This window comes from Patella vulgata, chromosome 7 (genome assembly GCF_932274485.2).
Source record: "Patella vulgata chromosome 7, xgPatVulg1.2, whole genome shotgun sequence".
Classification (NCBI taxonomy): domain Eukaryota; kingdom Metazoa; phylum Mollusca; class Gastropoda; family Patellidae; genus Patella; species Patella vulgata.
Window position 1 is genome coordinate 16,311,423 of NC_065885.2, and position 20,313 is coordinate 16,331,735.

Sequence of the window (20,313 nt, forward strand, 5' to 3'; positions counted from 1 at the left end):
GGTAGTCTTGATTAGTAAGTCTTTCATTGTAACTTTCAGTTTGTTTTTTCAGGCAGTTCTTGGAAATGTCTGCAGTTTCTAAGAATAATTTCTTCAAGGTATTTATCATCTGGAAACTTCGATAGACATTAGGTAGGTAGGATGATTATTTTGATTTGGAAATCACCATGATGATATTTCATCATCAATAAATCCACCCATTCGCGAAACTAAACAGCTCCGGTCGCGACTAGATTTCATCCCTAATAATAATAGTAATGTGAGTTAGAATGACAAAAATTTCAAAGTGAGGCATCATCCCTTCCAATCATACTGGTGTAGAATCGTATCAGATGGAAAAGGTAATTAAGCCCCTTATGCACGATCAACACCCATTAATTGCGGCCAATAACTTAATTAACAAGCACTGAAGCAGTGACTACAAATTAATAATTACATTAATTAATTACAATGTATTTATCATTTCAAAATTTCAAAATAGCCTTTGGCAACAGATAAAAATATTCAACCGATTTCAATGACACTGACAAAATATAATGTGATGAATTATGTGGCAAATAGTCCAAGCCCAATTAAAAATGGACAGCCACTAAATTGATGACAAAAGAATTAGAATATCATTTATAAGGCAGATCGTAGGTCATAAAAGTTACAAGCTAGTTTTAAAGTTGCAATTTCATATTTTTAAGTTATATTTTTAAAATTTATTAAAATAAAGCCTTAAAATAGATGGTATCTATAAACAGTCATACCTTGTTAAAGAATAATCCTATTACTATAATTCACAATTGCCAGTTGAGAAATTGGCAAAAATATCATTTTCATCTTCAAATTCAAACGTTTGAGGATAACTACTCCATGGTGGAGAATAAAAAACAAAGGAGGTAATTGTGTTATTATTTCCAGTGTAAATGAGTTTTAAGTGTGAGAATGACACCTTTGATCGTATAATAGTGAGTTGACAACCTATTGAGCAAAAGACATAGAAATAATTACCGGTATGTTTTGCCTTTCTTAGAAAATATGAAATTGTAACTTTAAGTCTGACTCGTTCTTAAAACTGTATACTTGGTTGCAAAAAATACCATGCCAATGTCATGCATGAATTCCAATCGTCTGTGACCCCATATGAAAAATCTGATAATTTCTCGCATTCTGTAAACTTTAATGAGTGTTTGAAGTTTTAACAAAATAGTCTTGATTGTCAAGTATCGTGATAGTAATCAAAGAATCAATGGTCCATTTTTATCGTTAAAAAATAAAATTACACAAGTGTTCTAGTCCATTTAATATCAGGGCCATCCAATTTGTACCTAGAGAGTTGATTATGGGCTTGTAACTTTTGAAGCCCAAAAAAGATCGGCCTTACATTAAAGTTTCACTTGTTTTCTTTCTTTAATAACTTTACAACTTCATGTCACATTATTTATTTTTTATTTTTTTATAGAACTGAAAAATGGCTCACAATAACATATACAATGGCACAATTGAGTCTCACAAAGGTAGATAGACTTACAAATATGTCTTTAATTATTATAAAAACTAACCATTTGATATTAAATCTAATAAAAGTAACAATAATCAAGATTTGTGAAGAATCATATGCACACTGAGAACCAGATACATCTTATTGATATCACAGATAGAAGTAGAACTGTGGTGAAAATGTTATTCAGGTCATAATGTTCCGTTTGTTATGTTTTTTCAAAAATTTTAATTGTCTGTTTGGTTTAATCAAGGACATATTATAAATGATGAAAGATATTTTGTTGTAGGCATTCATATTATTTTCTATTCACATAATCTTAACCAATTGGCAATACAAGCACTTTGAGCAATCTTGTTAGATATCGTATTCTACTGAAAATTCCTGCCAGATAATCAAAGAAACAGCTAGTTTTATTAATACATTTTTATTTGTTGTACATAGTCAATTGAAGTTTGAAGTTTTTGTGTGGTCAAACAATGAACTTGTGCTCAAGTGGTCTACCAGTAATATGATAACTGCAATTAATATTATTCTTTAAGTGGCATTTAGTAACTGGGCAGATAAATAAACTATAAACATACTTATGGAAAACAGCTACTGATTTATTTAGGCGACGTTTCGAAGAGTATTCTCTCAACGTTTTCAAGCAATTAATATATTAGCTTGTTTATAGTTCCATTACTTATCTTGCAGAGCAATGTTGAATAAGATAATGGCGTCACTATTTTAAGGCTGTTTGTCTCAGTGTTAGCAGTGTACATCTTTTAATCGATCTTTAATAGAATCATTTTCATTTATTCATATTCTGTAGGTCCAATAAATATTGAAAAAGTAGAGAAATTACAGCTTGGATCAGGTAATACTATGAATAACTTCTATGGTGTATCATCCTCACAACGAAACAGACATAGCAGTTCAACATCATACAGTTCAGATGATGAATGTGACATACCCACAGAAAATGAATTTTTGGATAGTAAGTGAAATAAAATTTTAAACAATGCAATCTGATTAAAACACAGATCCTATTTCATTTCGTTCTTTTTAGTTCAGAATTCTGTTTACTTGTCTTCAGTACACCAAGATCTGGAAGTGTTGTTAAATAACCCACGTTCTGGGTGATGTGAAGAATTGTCCAATTATATTGTCTGTTAAGTTGAATTCTTTTAATGCAGTGCACAGAACTGTGGGTAGACATACCCCAGCAATAGAAAACAAAACACAGCAAATGTTGTATTTCTAAGTAGCTGCTTGGAACACTGACACTGATTAGTTTATCAAATGACTGAAGTCAGTGGGTCAAACGTCACTCATCTGACCCCTGACATGACCTCCTACTACAACCTGTCAGATCTTTTGTAGTGGAGCCTATCAAAAGTATAAAAACAAACGAAGTATAGATCTATATATTAATCAAACTGTAAAAAATGCTATTTAATCCACACCAATTTGATTTCTTGTTCTGGATCTTGATAAATACACTTGAATCACACGGGTGTTGTTTTGTTTGAAGTTTCAAAACTTAAAATTTTGGAACTAAAGGCTTTTGAACAGCACAAGTACATGTAAGTACTTCTGGTGTTTAAGTTAAACTTTTTCCCGTAGAATTAAAAATGAAATTTTTTACAGGTGTTCTCGAGGAACAGAAAATCACAATGTTGTGTTCTGATAATGATATGCAGTATTGCATAATGTAAAATCGTTTGACAATGTCATGCACCAACGACAAAAGTTATCATCCAATCTGTATGAAATATGTATACATTTTTTAAACATACATTATGCAAGAGCTAAATCTGTCTATTACAGGTCTTTCTTTAGGCTTGAAATGTTATCTAAATTATTAATTAGACATTAATTAACCTATCCAGACCATAATCAACTCTAGATGGCATGGCTAGCCTGCGATCTGTAGTGGATTATGAGCCGATTTACTGCATAACTTTCCTTCACCATTTAACGATTAAATGGATAATCGAGACTATGCTGTTTATCGTACTGACTTTAGTAATGATGAACAAGTCTAGGTGGAAATTTCATTCGCTTAGTTCTGGGTTCATAGTGGATCAATTTGAATGAAATTTTCAGCAAATTACGTTATCTAGTTTTTAGCTATTATAATGAGAACTGCGGGGCAACTCGTTATCGAATCTCCCATAATGTATCTTTAAGTTAGTGGGGAGCCGCAGTGGTTCAGTGAAAAAGATGCTGGTTCGCTAACCTAGAGGTCGCGGGTTTGATCCTGGTGTTGGCGGAGAAAGTTCATCAGGATTTTCTGGCATGGTTTCCCCTTGTCAGTTGTGCAGGACGGAGCGCCTGACAAGGAAAGCTGTCTAGTCATCCAATGGGACGAAAAACCAAGGTCCTGTGTACACATTGTCGTGCACATAAAAGATTCCATGGAAGTTGGAATTTGATATAAGAGTAGGCTGTAGCGCCGCTGTCTGGGCAAAATTTCAGCAATTTCCATGAATTACTTCTAGAGTTATGACCCTTGTTTCACATTGTTAACCCTTATGAACACTCTAATGAGAAAAGTTATCATGCGATCTGTATGAAATTTATATGCATCATTTAAGTTAGTTTCAGCACTTTCCATCAATTATTTCTACACTTACGACAACACTGGTTGTGCGCCCCCTGGGCATGTTTCATTGCCTGGCAACCTATCTTTTTAGAAAGATAAAAAAAGCTGTATACAATTTTATTTTTCCATGAAAAAACTTAATGCATGTTTGATGTGTATTGTGCTATGTTTTTTTTTATGTGTTCGATTAATTTCAATGCACATTCTGTTCTATAAAATTACAAAATGTTGTTACCCTACATATTGGTGCACAAATTTGATGCCGTCTTTGTTTGGTGGCATTCCTAATGATCAGTCAAAGTCAGAACAAAGACTCAACTTGTAAGTTTCAATATCTTGTTACATCTTTTACAGCTTGTGACGCAGAACTTGATGAAGATGTCACAAAACAAGTAGCAAAAGTTATTTCAACAAAATGGATGGATTTTGGTAAGCCAACAAGCTATTGGGATTGGGTTGATCGAACAAAAAATCTGATCACTAAGAATTTATCACATTGGCAGGTCATCATAAATTGATCCTGGTGTTGGCCGAGGAAGTTCCTCAGGCTTTTTCAGTGTGGTTTCTCCTTGACGGTGTGCAAGGAACAGAGTCTAGTCTTTCGGTTAGACTGACTGAATCTAGGTCCTGTATAAATATTGGCAAGCATGTTAAAGAACCCTTGGCAGTTGGGATTCCATAAAAAGTAGACAGAAACACAGCTGTCTTATGAAATTCTCCCCATAGCACACTGCAGAACTGTTCGGTGCAGAATTGTAGGACATTAAACCATATTACATTTCATTGAGTGACAGTAAAGAAACTTGGTGTATACCATAGTTTCAATACATCGACTAAGCATGATTGATAATGAGAATTTTTCTCCTATGGTTAAGCAAAGTAATTAATGAGTGGCCTCTATTTATTTTGGGAGTGAGGCTGAGGTACATTACCCTGTTTGTTTGTCTTTATAACTGAGAATACTTTTATCCTTTCAGGTATTGAGTTTAAACTAAAAGAAGAGCAACTTGACAAAATCTTAGAAGATTATTATAGTGAGGGATGTAATGGCTTAGCATTACGTGTTCTCAAATTATGGTTAAATGGGAGAACAAATGTCAAAATCTCTGATATTGCGAAATATTTTACAGATGAATCTGATCGACATCAGCTTTATAAATCATTGAGGTCCCCACAAAATCTCCCAGCTTTAAAGAGCAACGAGAAATTATCAATTAAGGCTAGTAATGGGGATGAAGAAGAGGATGCCATATATTGATATGAGTGAACAACACTCCAGCAAACTGTTTATCTCTCTTAAAATGAATGTGTATAGAAAACAATAACACAGGCTATCTCATTCTTTCAAAAAGCAAAAAGGTCCCGGTGAATCAGCACTGCCATTTTTTTATATACCCATATTTAAATGTGGTCATATATTGTCTCCCTTGTCCATTTGTTATCTACAGGATAAAATTATTAACTGATTAACTTGAAATTTGTTCATTTTGACCAAGAATCATTGATTTTCAATAATTTCTGACAATTATTACTTCCCAAGTTATTACCCTTGATCTTTTTAAATTCCATCGACACTCCTTTGTCTTAAATAAGATGGGAAAAGAGAAGTTGAGTTTATGTCAGCACAACATAGGTCAGTTTGGGACTAAGATTTGGTATATTTTAATTCAATATTTCTCTTGTGCACAGAGATCTGTAGAAGTGAAAGTGAAGTACCCAAAGAAAACTCACACGGTTAGATGATTATAGGCCTTATGATCTACAACATGCAAATTAGACCCTTCGGTCACCCCAAATTTATGATAGGATCGTTTAAGATATTCTTGCCTTGATTCACAAAGCTGCTGTTGGGTGTATTTTTCATTTCTTAGCAGTGCTGTATTTAGTAAAATACTATTGTGTATGGTTTTAAGTTTGTTTTTTTTTTTATTCTGCAATTTTATGTTATCGACGATAATAATCACAACTGATTATTTTAAAGTTTAGAGTTGTGTTAAATTTGACGCTAGCAATGATTGACATGTGCTACAGAAACACAATGAAATTAATGCACTGGTAACTGGTCATTAGTAAACTTAATTTTTGGTTTTAGATACTTATTTTCAAAACTTAAACATGCATTATGCAAGAGCTAAATCTGCCTATTGCAGGTCTTTCTTTAGGCCTGAAATGTTTTCTAAAGTATTAATTAGACATTAATTAACTGATCCAGGCCTTAATCAACTCTCGATGGCATCAGATTTCTCCGATATTAAATAGATTAGAATTGTTCAGCGATACTTTGATTTAATCAAATATGGAGGACCGAGACTTAGCTTCGATCAACCAGTACGGTGGTTGAAATTATTGCACACGTCTGTCAAACCTTCAAAGGCTAATATCTTCGCTTGCAATAGAGTAATTTGAATGAAATTTTCAATATTATTCATTTTACATTATCTACTTTCGAACTATTATAGCAAGAATGGCTAGTTCTTTATCTAAATCTTACATAATGTATTTTTAACCTAGAAATGTAGTATCATCATAAATTATTGCGTACACATTCATTGTTATATTATCAGAGTAATTGTTAACTATCTATCATTCACACCGCATTATTTTAAATATTTGAATTCAAGGGCAATCTTATTTAAGTTAACTATGCAAACCAATTACTGATATTAAAACTTCATTCAACACATGTATATGTTCCATTCTTTGTTAAAGTATTTATCACCTTAAAGTATGGAGGTTCCAATGTTAAAATATTTAAAAGTCCGTCCGTCTGTCTATCACACTTTTTAGGACACAATAACTCTCCTAATTGTGTTGAAACTTGGTGTAGGTGTTGATTAGGTTTATGCCTTGATGGAGTTCGAAGAGCATTTTCTGCTTCGGGTAAGCAGAAATGAGCAATTTGATTGGTTGATGCTTTGGCACATAATAACTTTGGTTCTAATTAAGTGAGAGTGATGAAACTTGGTGTATAGTTTCATTACATCAATACCTTGACTAAGTTCTATAATGAGAATTTTCTGCTTCGGGAAAACAGAGCGATAAGACTTTGGAACGCAATAACTCTCCTTTTAATTGAAGTAGAATGTCTAAACTTGGTGTAGGTTTTTATTAGGTGAATTCCTTGATGGAGTTTAAAAGATAACTTTGGTTCTAATTAAGTGAGAGTGATGAAACTTGGTGTATAGTTTCATTACATCAATACCTTGACGGAGATCGATAATGAGCATTTTCTGCTCAGAGTAAGCAGAGCGATAACAATTTGAGTGGTCAAGACTTTGGACCTTTATGACTTTGATGCTAACAGAGTGAGAGTAGTGAAACTTCGTGTAAAGTTTCATTACATCTATACCTTGACTAAGTTCAATGATGAGCATTTTCTGCTTGGGCTTAGTAGAACCATCAGCCTCATTGGTCGAGACTTTGGAACACAATAACTATCTTTCTAATTGAGATAGAATGTTCAAACTTGGTGTAGGTGTCTATTAGTTGACTACCTTGACAGTGGTCGATCATACACATTTTCCACTAAAGCTAAGCAGAGATAAGCAATTTGATTGGTTGAGTCTTTGGAACACAATTACTTTAGTTCTAATTGGGTGAGAGTGATGAATCTCAGTATAGATTCGTTATATCAATACCTTGACTAAGTTCGATGATGTGAATTTTCTGCTTAGGATAAGTAGCGATAAGCAGTTTGATTGGTCAGTACTTTGGAACATAGCAACTCTGCTTTTAATTGAGGTAGAATGTTTAAACTTGGCGTAGATGTTCATTGGGTTAATATCTTGACTGAGTTTAATAATTAACACTTTCCGATAAAGCTGAGCAGAGATAAGCAACTTCATTTATTAATGCTTTGGAACAAGAAAACTTTGTTTCTAACTTATGAAGAGTGATGAATCTTAGTGTAGAGTTTCACTACCAGGTACTTCAAAAACTTGACCAAGTTCGATCGAGGAAATTTTCTGCTTAGACTGAGTTTACATATTTAGTTTGATTGCTCGATGCTTTTCAAAAAAATATGTGTCGCCTATTTATTTTAAGATTGCAGTGGGGGACATCAGCCTCACTGTTTGTGCAGATACAGGAATATTTGTGGAGATAATAGACAAAAAATAACTTTGCACACAAAAAGAGAAGTGAGCTCGTATCCAATGATGTCTCCCCTCATTTCCTTGAATCTGCATCAGAAATAACATCCTGGGGCCTGTTTCACTTAATTTTAACTAAGATAAAAATCCAAATTTTCGTAATTTGATTGGATAATATTAGATTGATTTTAGTACTAAGCCAATCAAAATTGAAGCATCGACTAAATGGTTTTTATCTTTAGTTAAGATTTCGAAAAACAGAGCCCTGGTAGTTATCTCATTATTGTAACAGTATGGTTGTGTTTGTCAAATTTTGTTTTGTTTTTGAACATCCATCTGGATGCCATAAAGTTAGAATCCAGCATTAAGTTATATAAAACTTGTTACAGTATTAAATAAAATATTAAATCTGGTGTTAAAATAGGAAATCTTGTATTAAGATGGATTCCGGTGTTAAAAAATATGTCAGATTTGGGTGCTAAAATATGAACAATCTGGTGTTGTGTGTCTTGACAAATTTTAAACATTGATTAATTAAAAGAGATAATATTAAATGGCATGGTTTTTAAACGTGTCTAAATATCTTATGTTATTATATTATGTTTTTTATGTCTATTCATTAAGTGTTCGATCCCTGCATTAGCCGAGAAAGTTCATCCAGATTTTCCGGCGTGGTTCTCCCTTGTCAGTGATGCAGGACGGAGGGGCTGACAAGGAAAGCTGTCTAGTCGTTCGGATGGGACGAAAAACCAAGGTCCCGTGTACACATTGGCGGTTGGAATTCGATATAAGAGTAGGCCGTAGTGCCGCTGTCCGGGCAAAATTTCCCTCATAGCACACTGTATGGCGTATGCCCGTCTTCATTAGCCCAGGTTAGGAGCAGAACAGTAGGACGTTAAACTCCATTTCATTTCATTTCATTTCTATTCATTAAGATTAGATTATATAATTGTTGATTTATTTTCTGATATTTACACGATATTATAATTCAATCTTCATATTATAACCCAAAAATTACTACTAATAGAGTTTTATATCTGCCAACAGCCTGCTAGATTCCCTCATAGACATGGGTTTTCAAATCCCACTATTCACTGCAGAACAAAGTCTAAATATTGTTTACATAGAAAATATCCCATTTTAATGTAGTACAACATAGAGAATAAAAAAAAAGCAATTAAAGACGCATAACAATTCATTAACTAAATGTTATATAAATTATTAATAAGAGTCGGATTGCTTTGATTTAAAGTAGATCAGATGATTTGATTTAAAAATGGAGAAGTAAGGCTAACCCTCTAATAACCAGCACTTTAATTACAATAATAAACAATGCACACATCTTGTCAAAACTACAACAAACATTGATAACTTCACTTAGAAAAAAGTAATTTGAATGAAATTTTCAATATTATTCATGTTGCATTGTCTATTTTTGATCTATTATAGCAAGAACGGTTCCTGGTGTAACACTCAATCAATAGAAATAAATGTGCATCTTAACATTGATTCCCACTAACCTCCACATCTCCCCCTGGATTTAAATGAGATTGTTTTGTTAACATAAATAGTAATAACTTGTTAAATCTATTGCTGTGTATATTTGTCTCTTTTAACTTCATTTAAATAACTTCACTTATAAATATTTATTTCATTTAACTTTTAAATAATATATTTATCTATATTTTATCTTATATTTTATTGTATACATTGTTATGGATTTATAGTGATCCTTGTGATCATAATTTATTTACATTCTAATACATGTATTTAACTTTCAATTTGTATTTTCATTCTACATACAAAGCTGATATGAAACACTGACTGATGGTCTCAAAATTAGGGATTTTAAAGGCATCAATAGACCATAAAAAAGGTACACAAATTCTTCACCCAAAATGTGGACAAGGCAGGGAGTACATGTAAATGTTTGACATACCTGTACACCTCTTTTATACATTTACTCATTCTCCCCCACACACAGGAGCGGACTAGGTCTTGGAATATTTTTTTTTTCGAAATAAATCAAAATTCATCTTGGCATCCACTGAAAAATTTAATGTCCTAAATCTGAGGAGAAAACTGATCTATGAGTGTTGTGCATGAAGCTAGTTTCTTTTTCTGGTCATATCCGGTAATTCTTCACAGCAATGAGGGCCCAAAGTAAACCAGTTGGTCCGAGGACCCAGTACTACCTAGTCCGCCCCTGCCTATAAACTACATTGTTTAATAGTTACATTGCGATCAATTAGTAATAGACATACCCAGGGTAATTTTCAAATTTTAGAATTTATTAATGCAGCTGTAGGCTAGTATGTACATGTATATTAAATCTATTATGAATATAAGCTAGCAATAAAATAAATGGCTACGTTTTTTGACTTTTCTTTTCATGATATATATATGCCTGTAATATGCTTGTTGATAAGTAATATTATTCCTGAATTGTACATAGTTCTAATTCTAACAACAGATAGATAAAGATGGTGACTCATCATAATCTACTTAATTGTAATTAAATATGTAAAGTCAAGTTTCAGCATCACCAAATCTTTTAATATTGAGTGGGTAAATATTAGTAGTTATTTTAGCAATATGAATTGTGGATTTCATTTCATGTTTAGTGTTTATGAATAAAGTAGATGTTGTTGATACAAATCATAAGAAGAATTTTCTTGTTATGGGAACTGTCTTAAGAACCATGTTTCTAACTGTTCAGGTAAACTAGTAAGTTTGTTCAGTGCCCCCCCCCCCCCCAAAAAAGAAGCAAAAATAGCCCATCAACTGCAGTAGGGCAACTTTTAATCGAGTTTAAGGATTGCACTATGTCAGAGATATAAAATTGGGTGTGCACAGAGGGAGTCTACAGTTGGCTTTAACACAGAAAACCTTAGGCCTATTTGTCTTCCATACTAGATGGGATTACTTGTGTAATTATAAGGATTCCGACTTTCCTACAAAAACTAAAGAACAGGCTTGTAAAACCTTCTGGTATATTTGTTGCCTGGCAGTACAGATTGGCGCGAAACTAGACACGTGTCTTTACGTGATTGTGATCAGATTTTTCCTATAAAACTTTCGACTGGACAACCCAGTCTACAAATGTCTGGCTTAATTAACTTCCGTTTACAGCTTCAGAAATTGAAAGTAGTGTCCACTTATCACAACACATTTCGAGAAACTCTACTATTTCTCAAACAAATCATGAAAGCAATAATTCAAAGAGTTTTAAAGGCTAGTGTAACTGTCGAGGACGAAGTTATCAGTTCGATTGGACCAGGACTTTGTGTTTTAATCGGTATTTCAAAAGATGATTCAAAAAAAGAAGCTGAATACATGGCCAGAAAAATTCTCAATTTAAGACTGTTTGACGATGAAAATGGTAAACGATGGAACAAAAATGTTATGGACAAACAACTGGAAGTTTTATGTGTCAGTCAGTTTACTTTGATGTCCATATTAAAAGGGAATAAACCCGATTTCCATTTAGCTATGGGACCAGAAAAATCGGAAGCCTTTTATCAAGAATTTTTGACACTGATGAAAACCTCATATAGTGAGGATAAAATTAAAGATGGAAAGTTTGGTGCCTATATGCAGGTCAATATACAAAATGATGGTCCAGTTACAATTCCCATAGAAACACCATTTGCAAAACCTGATAAAGAATCTCTTCAAGAGTCCAGTTCTACAGCAGAAGTCCAATCTTAGTTGATGCGGGCTTTAAAATTCGGAAATAATTCATTTATAAATAACTCGTTTAGTGTACAAAGAAACAATAAAACTCAGAAAATATTGATGTAATTGTTGTAAAGTAGCTACAGCAGAAGTCCAATCTTAGTTGATGCGGTCGTTTAGTGTACAAAGAAACAATAAAACTCAGAAAATATTGATGTAATTGTTGTAAAGTAGCTATTAAGTCTCTTACTCAATATCATCCAAAGTCTTTGACATTGAAAACACAAATTATTTGTCAATTTAAATCAACACTGATGTTGTATCTGACCGGGAAAAGATGGGCTTCTTTTCTAATATCCAATATTTATGACAAAATAAACATTTTACCATTGGTACACGAATTGTGTATGCGTTTCAGCGCAATTTGTAACAAGGGCCTTCAAGAACGAGGCTAGATATATTCCACAAGTCATGTAAAATGATGACATCATATTCTTATCTGGAGAGCATGTGCAATAAATACTAGCGGTATAGACTGGAATAACCCGACGCTAGAGATTGCCATTTGATAAAGACTTCTGCCATATTTCGCGGAACATAACTGACTAGAAATTAGAGTAAAAACAGAAATGATTGAATGTAAATCAGTTTATATACATTCATATTACATTATTATATGGGTTGCGACACATTTGTGTCAATTTCTAGGTTCCAAATATTAACAGTAAATGGTGTGTTTTCTACAAGGGTAAAAGTTTTTGGATTGTGAATTAGTATAAGAGGAATAGTCCCAGATTGATTGCAAATGGAGGTCTTCCTTATCATTGATCAAATTAGATTTATGTATGCAAATCAAAGGGCAAAATGTAAAGGAATAATCTATTTGCTTTTTCAGAAAGTTTCAGCTCAGAATATTGAGCCGTTTGGAAACAAAGTTTAACTGCTAGAATTGTTTAAGCCCGTTTCTCACTTGTCAGGTGTGGTGTCTATCATAGGTCTGACAAGGAATGTCAAGTATTTTGGGTGGGACAAGAAACCGAAGTCCCATGTAAAAATTGAAAGTGCACATAAAAGATCCCATTGCAGTTGGAATTTGAACAAGAGTAGCCTATATTTCTATGCAGTCATTGTTGATGTCAGGTCAGAATTCCCCCCCCCCCTCACATAGTACTAACCAGTGATAAAGATTACTATATATTTGACAAAAAATGACCAAATTATGTTGGCAAGATGTTACACCCCTTTCCATTTACTAGAAGGATTTTTATTTTTCATACGAGTTACATATAAAAGACCAAGGCAATAGGGCACCAGTCTACCAAGGCCTTAAATTCATAGACAGTTGATGGGCCTCTTTTTAATCTTTGAGAGCTTTGAGATTATCCACCCCTGATATTTTGTATTTTTAATTAGATGTTACATGTACATAATCAATTTAAGTACATTTTTAGCATGGATTAACCCGTGAAAAATTTGATATTTTCCTAAAATTACATATGATGAAAGTTTGACAATGTGGCTGATTTATGGAAATGAAATAAAAGAAATGGGGTTTAATGTCCTACATTTCTTCACCAGCCAGGCTAATGTCATGCAGTGTGGTATGAGGGACATTTTTACCCTATTCTTACCTGTTCTTTTATGTGCATGTCAATGTGTACACAGGACCTTGGTTTTTCATCCCATCTCAGAAACTAGACACTGTTACTTACCAGGCCCTCCATCCTGCACCACTGACAAGGGGGAAACCATACTGGTAAATCAGGATAACACCAGATCTATTGGTTACTGAGCCAGTGCCTTACTCCCCTTATTAAAGGCTCAATACCACTCTTGTTGTAACTGAATAATATGTCCCAATCTTTATTCTGGTCAACAAATTGTACTATTTTACAATATTCCAATTAATTGATGATACAAATTTCATCTCAACACCCCTAATTTAAAAAACTGGAAAAATTCAACTAAATGATTTGAAAAGCCTGACGTAAAGCTTTTCAAATGTGACTTGGATTTTAAAATATTTTTGAACCCTTTGGACAAGTAAAATAGGATTTAATGGATAATTTACACAACAGGTAGGACACTAACACATCTAGTACTTAGAATAAGGCTATTTTTTATTTTCTGGAGCTGTCAAGCCAGCAAGAGTGTTATTGTCCCTTTAAACACTAGTAGTGGAGATCAACACAGTTGCTCACAAAGTGTACACTGTGAATAAAGCATGTTCAAAACACACTGATTAAACACAAATTTTGATTCTAGGGGCTGACATCATGAATTTATCAAGACATTGCTGCATTGCAAGCATTTCTCTTGCTATTTCCTCTGTATCATGATTTAATTAAACCTGTATTCACCTCTCCAATACCAATGTCCATCACTCTAATATTGTATTAAAAGTTTCAAAATTGTAGGAAATGATTAATCTTATCTTCAGCACTACTGCTATATTTTCATGCAAGTACATGTAAGCCTGTACTTGTGTTAGGTGATATGACAAATCACCCAGGTGTAAATTCTATACAGTGCTATTGCATTAGTTTACATTAGCAGTGATCAGATTTCTGTTGATTCAAATTATGACAATAAATGATTTGTTACTTCAAGACTATTTATTTCTTATAAAATATACAAAAATATATACCAATCATTATTACAATGTATTACCAGTCAAGTTCTTTTATGGGGCAAATGTCTTGGGACATTTAAAAATAAAACTACCCTTTGAAAAGGTTTCGTTGTTATACATGTACTTGCAATTTTGATTTCAAATATGGGCGTAATACATATAGATAAAAGTAAACAAGAATTAATTTGGTTCATATACAAAACATCAAAAAATATAATTCATGTTTGATTACAAAGAAGTTGATACATTTGATCAGAGACTATATAACTATTTACAGGAGTATTGTATATACATATACATATATACTGTAGTAGCCCTTGAGCTAGTTTGTCAATTGTTGATAAGTGAATATACATTTTTAAAAGTGTCTTAATAGAAATTAGAGTAACAGAGCAGTGCATCTATATTTCTTTGGACTATATTATTCTAAATGTATCCTAAAATATATCAATTAGCCTTTTCTATATCTCTTTCTGTGTCGTTTTCTGCCCCTGAAATACAATTAAATACAATTAGATTTTTATTTATTTTATGCACTAATTAAAATTTTTCTCAAAGATAGGTTGCCAGGCAACGAAACATATGCCCACAGCCGCTAAATTGTCCGGGCAGTCAACAAGTGTTGTCGCATATTTTTACTTTATTCGGTAATGAAACATTTATAATACACTAAAATCTGATTAAGAGTAACAACTCATGAAGTAATTATTAGAAAACCATTAGAATTTGTTTGGTTTTTATAAAGTTCTGCCCCATGCCAACGCTTAGTATACAAAACTTTTAATATCATGGATTTAGCTGTTCAAGTCATAAAAATTTATTTGTTCGTATCAAGATCTTAAACTTTGTGTATCAATCTGAAGTCTATCGGATGATAACTTTAGCCTCTAGAGCGTCACAAGATTTTTCAAAGTGATCAAGGGCCATAACTTTGGCAGTAATTATCGGAAATCTTTGAAAATCAATAGGATTGTGTATAAATTTAAAGTCAATAGGATATTAACTTTGGCCTCTAGAGCGTCCACAAGATTTTTGGAAGTGATCAAGGGCCATAACTCTGGCAGTAATTATCGAAAATCGCTGAAAATGAATAGACTTCCTCGTCTCATGACCTTAAACACTGTGTATAAATTTAAAGACAATCGGATATTAACTTTGCCCTCTAGAGCATCCACAAGATTTTTTGAAGTGATCAAGGGCCATAACTCTGGCAGTAATTATCGGAAATCGCTGAAAATCAATAGGCTTCTTAGCCCCATGACCTTAAACACTGTGTATAAATTTAAAGTCATTCGGATATTAACTTTAGCCTCTAGAGCGTCCACAAGATTTTTTGAAGTGATCAAGGGCCATAACTCTGGCAGTAATTATCGGAAATTGCTGAAAATCAATAGGCTTCTTCGTCTCATGGCCATAAACACTGTATATAAATGTAAAGTCAATTGGATATTAACTTTAGCCTCTAGAGCGTCCACAAACAATTGTGGACGTATTATAAAGAGGGACGTAGGGTTTGTTTTTCAAAAATAAATTGCTCCTTTTCTACACACAAACTGAAATTAGGAATTTATGGTACCTTTGGTTACATTCTTCCCAATAAAACTCCAATTTAAAATGAAATAAAACAAATATTCTTTATACATATAAAACAAAGAGAATTCAATTAAATCTATTTTTTCCAGAAAACTATTCATTATTATTATATATGTCAGGGATGAATTAAGCCTGCAGGGCTTGCATCAACAGTGTAAAGGGATCAATATTCTGAACATTGTCCATCACATAAATGCAATTTGTATGTCAGTATGGTAGATAGATAGATTTATTTGGCACAAACATGTACAACATAATAAATGACATATTTATTTACATTAAAATAATGTGTTTAGAACTAATTTGGAGGCCCATTTAATTTTTGGGTCCCCTGGCTGCTGCCCAGTCAACTCCTAACTGCTTTATTCCGAGTGTATGATGTTTTTTACTTACGGTACTATTTCAATATGATCTATAGCCCATTGATCAAAACCCTTCCCATCATGAACTGGTTGCCACCAGCGGAATTGTACACCAACTTTTTTAGCTTCATCAGGGATATCATAGGCCATTCTCTTGGGACGAAGAAATTGATCTGGATTGTGACGGGCAAGTAATTTCCAATCTGCACCCTGTACAAAATAAAATTAATATATTATAAAAACAAACGATTATCTATTCAAGATTTTGATTTCCAAGATTAAACAGGATTGATATTGTAGCAAATATAGGTTTTTAGACAACAAGATATATATACTATTCAAAAAAAGTAGGGGATATTTGATTTTGGGGGCATAATACTAAAATATGCAAATGACTACGAAAAAAGTCACTATAGAACCTAACAGAAGAAACATTTCCAGTTACACGTGACGCCCAAACGCACCAATAGCTACCGCATGGAATGCAGGTGATGCTTGGGATCATCATGGGGGTCCAACCCAAGATTTGCACGACTCTGACTTTGAATGTTACAGTCATTGTGGCATTGAATTCCAAGGTGGAAACATCAGTTTAATTGTTTTAGTGACCAGAAAACAAATTTTGATATGCGTCGGCTTACCCAAAATGAAAGGTTACGTGCCCTTGGCATGCTACAGATCGGCACAACACAGACGGTTGTGGCGCGGACGATGAATGTTTCTCAGTCTGTCATAAGCAGGCTATGGTCCAGATACCGTGATACACAATCTGTACAGGACAGACCACGCTCAGGTCGACCAAGGGCGACAACTCAAGCCCAGGATCGATTTATCCGTACCTTGGCCTTGAGAAATCATGTCATCACAGCAAATCAGATCAGCGCTCGTCTTCAAACAGACACTGGTGTGAGAGTGAGTGGCCAGACGTCCTCGCGTGATCCCTTGTTTGAGAGATCATCACATTCAGGCAAGACGTCGTTGGTGTAGGGATCGTCAACACTGGGATAATCGACGCTGGAGCAATGTGATGTTTTCAGATGAGTCAAGGTTCACTGTTGATTTTTTTGACAGACGTAGGAGGGTGTGGCGTCGTCGAAACGAGCGCTTCCAAGACGTTAACGTCATCAGACATGATCGATTTGGGGGTGGTTCTGTTATGGTGTGGGGAGGCATCACTGTTGCTGGAAGAACGGCTTTACATGTTGTTGCAGGGCGTGTTACAGGCCAGTACTACCGGGACAACATCTTGGCAGTCCATGTTGTGCCGTTCGCACGATGTCATGGCCGCCGTTTCATCTTCCAGGATGACAACGCAAGATGTCACAGGGCCAGGATCGTTACAGGTTACCTCCAACAACAGAACATCACCACATTACCTTGGCCAGCACTGAGTCCCGACCTCTCCCCCATCGAGCATGTCTGGGACATGCTTGGACAGAGGTTATGTCAACGTCAACAACGTCCTGCCAATGTCCAAGAACTTGCTGCTGCGTTGCAACAGGAATGGGACAATCTGGACCAAAATGACCTTAGACGTCTCATTAGGAGTATACCACGTCGGATCAATGCTTGTTTGGCAAACAGAGGAGGATTTACCCGTTACTGACTTGGTTGTGATGCTGTGGTAACTTTGCTGTTTGACCCCGGGTATCATTTTACCCTTATAATGGTCAGTCTGTGCCTTACTTAGTCTAACGATCATTTGGAATAAATCGATGAATGTGAACTTCATTTCATTTTGTCATTTGTTTCTTCGTCAGTTTCATTAGGTGACTTTAATAACACTTAAAAATCAAATATCCCCTACTTTTTTTGAATAGTATATATCCCCAGCAGCATTTTATAGGTAATTGAAGCATTATTATATTTTTCAAGAGAAACAACAAATGAAGTAATGAACAGGACTCATTAAAAACTGGATAGACTTCGTGCTAAATTAAACAACATACAAATAATTCCAAGACAATTAGTTGTTTGGGCCTGGACAGGAATTTTTAAAGTAAACAAAAGAAGGAGTTCAACTATACAAATACTGAAATAATGAATAAAAATAGCAAAATTCTGGAAACAAGACCTCAATAGATAAAAACAGTAGAGCCCTAGGCAGAGCCGTTTTTATACGCCCACATTTTCATGTGGACGTATATTGTCGTCGCCCCTGTCCGTTCGGACATCCACAATTTGTTTGTGGACACTGTACAGGTCACAATTTTTATCCGATTTTAACGAAACTTGAAATATAGGTCTATCTCCCAAAGATCTTGGTTCCTTTCGATATTGGCATGTATCAGACCATAAATTCATAGATTATGGCCCCTGGTAGTACGGAAAATCATGTTTTTAGCTTGTGGACACTCTTAGAGGTCACAATTTTGATCCGATTTTGATGAAACTTGAAATGTATGTTTATAACCCAAAGATCTTGGTTCCTTCCGATATTCGTGCATATCGGATAGTAACTTCCTGAATTATGGCCCCTGATTGTACTAAAAATCGTACTTTTAGCTTGTGTTCCCTCTAGAGGTCACAATTTTTATCCGATTTAAAAAAAACGTTTTAATATATCACTGTTACACCCTAAGGATGGTTGAGTTCAAATTCCACCATGGGCAAAGCGAAATATTGGAATAACCAGCGGCTGCCAGGCAGGATACGCCCACATTTGCGAGAGATGGATAGAGAACAAGCTAAAAAGAAAGTGATTTTTCCTACAATCAAGGGCCATAATTCAGGAAATTACAATTCGATATGCGCAAATATCGAAAGGAACCGAGATATTTGTGTTATAAACTTACATTTCAAGTTTCAACAAAATCGGATAAAAATTGTGACCTCTATAGAGTCTACAACCTTGATATACCATATTTTTACGCTATTTGAGAACGAACAGCGGCCATGTTGTTGTCTGTCAATTTTGGGCTGATTTACACGAAATTCAAACTCAGCCATCCTTAGGGTGTAACGGTGTAAATCGGATAAAAATTATGACCTCTATAGGGTCCACAAGCTAAAAACGTGATTTTTCATAAAATCAGGGGCCATAATTCAGGAAGTTACGGTCCGATATGCGCAAATATCAGATGGAACCGAGATCTTTGGTTTATAAACTTATATTTCAAGTTTCAAAAAAATCGGATAAAAATTGTGACCTCTATAGGGTCCACAACCTTGATATACCATATTGAGAATGAACGGCGGCCATTTTGTCTGTCAATTTTGGGCCGATTTTCACGAAATTCGAACTCAGCCGTCCTTAGGGTGTAAAGGTGATATAATAATACATTTTTTTAAATCGGCTAAAAATTATGACCTCTATAGGGTCCACAAGCTAAAAACACGATTTTTCGTACAATCAAGGGCCATAATTCAGGAAGTTACTGTCCGATATGCGCGAATATCGAAAGGAATCGAGATCTTTGGGTTATTAACTTACATTTCAAGTTTCAACAAAATCGGATAAAAATTGTGACTTCTATAGTGTCCACAAGCTAAAAACGTGATTTTTCGTACTAACAGGGGCCATAATCCATGAAGTTTCGATCCGATACATGCCAATATCGAAAGCAAAATTGGATAAGAATTGTGACTTGTAGAGTGTCCACAAACAAATTGTGGACGTCCGGACGGACAGGGGCGACAACAATATACATCCACATGAAAATGTGGGCGTATAAAAATGAACCATATGTTAGTCCCGAAACGACCTAGTTCTCTCTCTCGCCCTCCACCCCTCTCTATCTCTCTCTCTCTCTCTCTCACTGTTACAGACCCTAACACGCAAGCGAATTATTGAAATAAAAGTGTTAGTCCCAAAAGGACCTAGTTTATGTCGTGGACATCAAACCACCTTTTCTCTCTCTCTGTCTCCCTAATATACCCCA

General features: G+C 34.4%; 1 protein-coding gene and 1 long non-coding RNA gene across 3 annotated transcripts in view; one reads left to right on the plus strand and one right to left on the minus strand.

Moving 5' to 3' along the window:
• The first annotated feature begins 33 nt into the window (after positions 1-33).
• LOC126828589 (uncharacterized) lies at positions 34-10,825 on the plus strand. Its single transcript, XR_007683159.2, has 5 exons — positions 34-132; positions 1,448-1,502; positions 2,301-2,465; positions 4,431-4,505; positions 5,054-10,825. It is a non-coding gene; the product is annotated as an uncharacterized LOC126828589 (long non-coding RNA).
• Positions 10,826-14,441: 3,616 nt separating this feature from the next.
• LOC126828588 (reelin) overlaps positions 14,442-20,313 on the minus strand; it is a 50,410-nt gene continuing 44,538 nt past the window's right edge. For both annotated transcript variants that reach the window (XM_050558454.2, XM_050558452.2), the window contains exons 58-59: positions 16,464-16,642; positions 14,442-14,968 (exon numbers count right to left, since the gene is read on the minus strand). In XM_050558454.2, coding sequence (XP_050414411.2) covers positions 14,929-14,968; positions 16,464-16,642 — 219 coding nt within the window. In that variant the 3' untranslated portion in view covers positions 14,442-14,928. The remainder of the gene's footprint in view (positions 14,969-16,463; positions 16,643-20,313) is intronic.